At 33.7% G+C, this 1,463-nt stretch overlaps 1 protein-coding gene across 1 annotated transcript in view; it reads right to left on the reverse strand.

Moving 5' to 3' along the window:
* The window catches only part of LOC117104488, a 2,185-nt gene extending 767 nt beyond the window's left edge, over positions 1–1,418 (reverse strand). Inside the window, exons 1-4 of the mRNA XM_033245341.1 lie at positions 1,319–1,418; positions 908–1,094; positions 526–783; positions 266–437 (exon numbers count right to left, since the gene is read on the reverse strand). Of these exons, the coding sequence (XP_033101232.1) occupies positions 266–437; positions 526–783; positions 908–1,094; positions 1,319–1,366 (665 nt within the window). The 5' untranslated portion in view covers positions 1,367–1,418. The remainder of the gene's footprint in view (positions 1–265; positions 438–525; positions 784–907; positions 1,095–1,318) is intronic.
* Positions 1,419–1,463: the final 45 nt, after the last annotated feature.

Genomic DNA, 1,463 nt, shown 5'->3' on the forward strand with positions numbered 1-1,463 from the left:
TGATAAATAAGGTTTTACACAAATACACGACAATACATTCATGTTGTTACATAGTTGATTAAGCCTTTCCAGAGTCATTATTGACATTGTTTTACATTGTTCATCCTTTGCCATTCCGACCCTCTTAATGTTATTGATTTAGTGTCAGTGGTAGTGGTAATAATAATAAGTACATATAAACAAATTTTATTACTCAATAAACAATATAGAACAAAAAAATACAAGGTCATTCAGTAAAATACCAACTATTAAAATATCAACTTGCCTGCACTTTTGACCCCAATATGAAAAATGATTCATTTTTGGAGCGAAATGATTCAATGTTGAGTGGAATGCTTCTAATTTCGATGTTTGAAATGTTTCACTCATAAGTTTCACATCTTGGCACAGCCTGGGGTTTAATATTATAGGCAAGAGGACCTGAGTGGCCTTGCTTCCTGAAATAGAATTGATCAAATAATGTTACAGTAAACAATAATACAGTATATGCCTTAGTAATAATAATATACAGTTGTAAGTATTTACCTGGCACCATCCATTTCTTTTTACGTTCTCGGCCAACCAGCGGACCATGGAGACACTCCGGAAATAGGTCGTCATGTCCAGAATGAATATTTTGTATGTGGCTTGCTATTGATTTCCACTTTGCAACTTTTAATTCGGCATTCCCATAAGGTGTGGATATAGCACACCAGTACAAGTGGTTGGTAATGCTTTGTATCCAAGGCTTAATTGATGCGCAATTGGAAAGATTAGCAGCTGCCTTCAATTTCTTGTTTAAGCCTTTTTGTAAGATAAAATGATGGTTTAGATTAGTCTATATGTCAATTCATTTTTTTTTGTTATAGACTTGCTTATAGACATTTTTAAAATGCCAAATTTGAAATAATAAATAATTTCTACATACTTTTGCTGATGTGCCAAATATCATATTTGTGGTGAACATCTGCAAGGTTGTCTTTCATCCACTTCCGTATTTGGGAGTGGCGGTCAGTCACCAGAGTATTGATGGAAACACCACTCTCTCTTAGGGACGCAATGCTTCTTACCAGCCCTTCCTTTTCCATTGCACTGCTAGAAGTAACTTCATTAGACTGCAAACAAATACAGTAATACTGTAGTATTATTCTTTTATGTGTTTGCTTTAAAAACATACAAAAAATAGTGTGTTTAAATTCACATGCAAATTTATAATATAAAATGTAAAAATTTACAATATAAGTAAAATTGATTAATAAAGTATATAAATAGACAGGTGAACAGAAAATGCTCCTTTAAAAAGTTTCTTCTGAAACAATATATTTAATAACTGTTTTACCTGTACTAGCTGGACATCGACAATCTTGCCTGTTTTCAAATTCATCATCGTATAGGCACCATACTTGGAAGAGTGTCCAAGTGAGTCTGCCCTTCCATCCCCTCCTAAAACTACTTCTTCATCAGCAGCAAGGGCTTCCAACCTT

Source organism: Anneissia japonica, unplaced genomic scaffold (genome assembly GCF_011630105.1).
Source record: "Anneissia japonica isolate Jap-2015-1 unplaced genomic scaffold, ASM1163010v1 scaffold31014_len5132_cov112, whole genome shotgun sequence".
Taxonomy (NCBI): Eukaryota; Metazoa; Echinodermata; class Crinoidea; order Comatulida; family Comatulidae; genus Anneissia; species Anneissia japonica.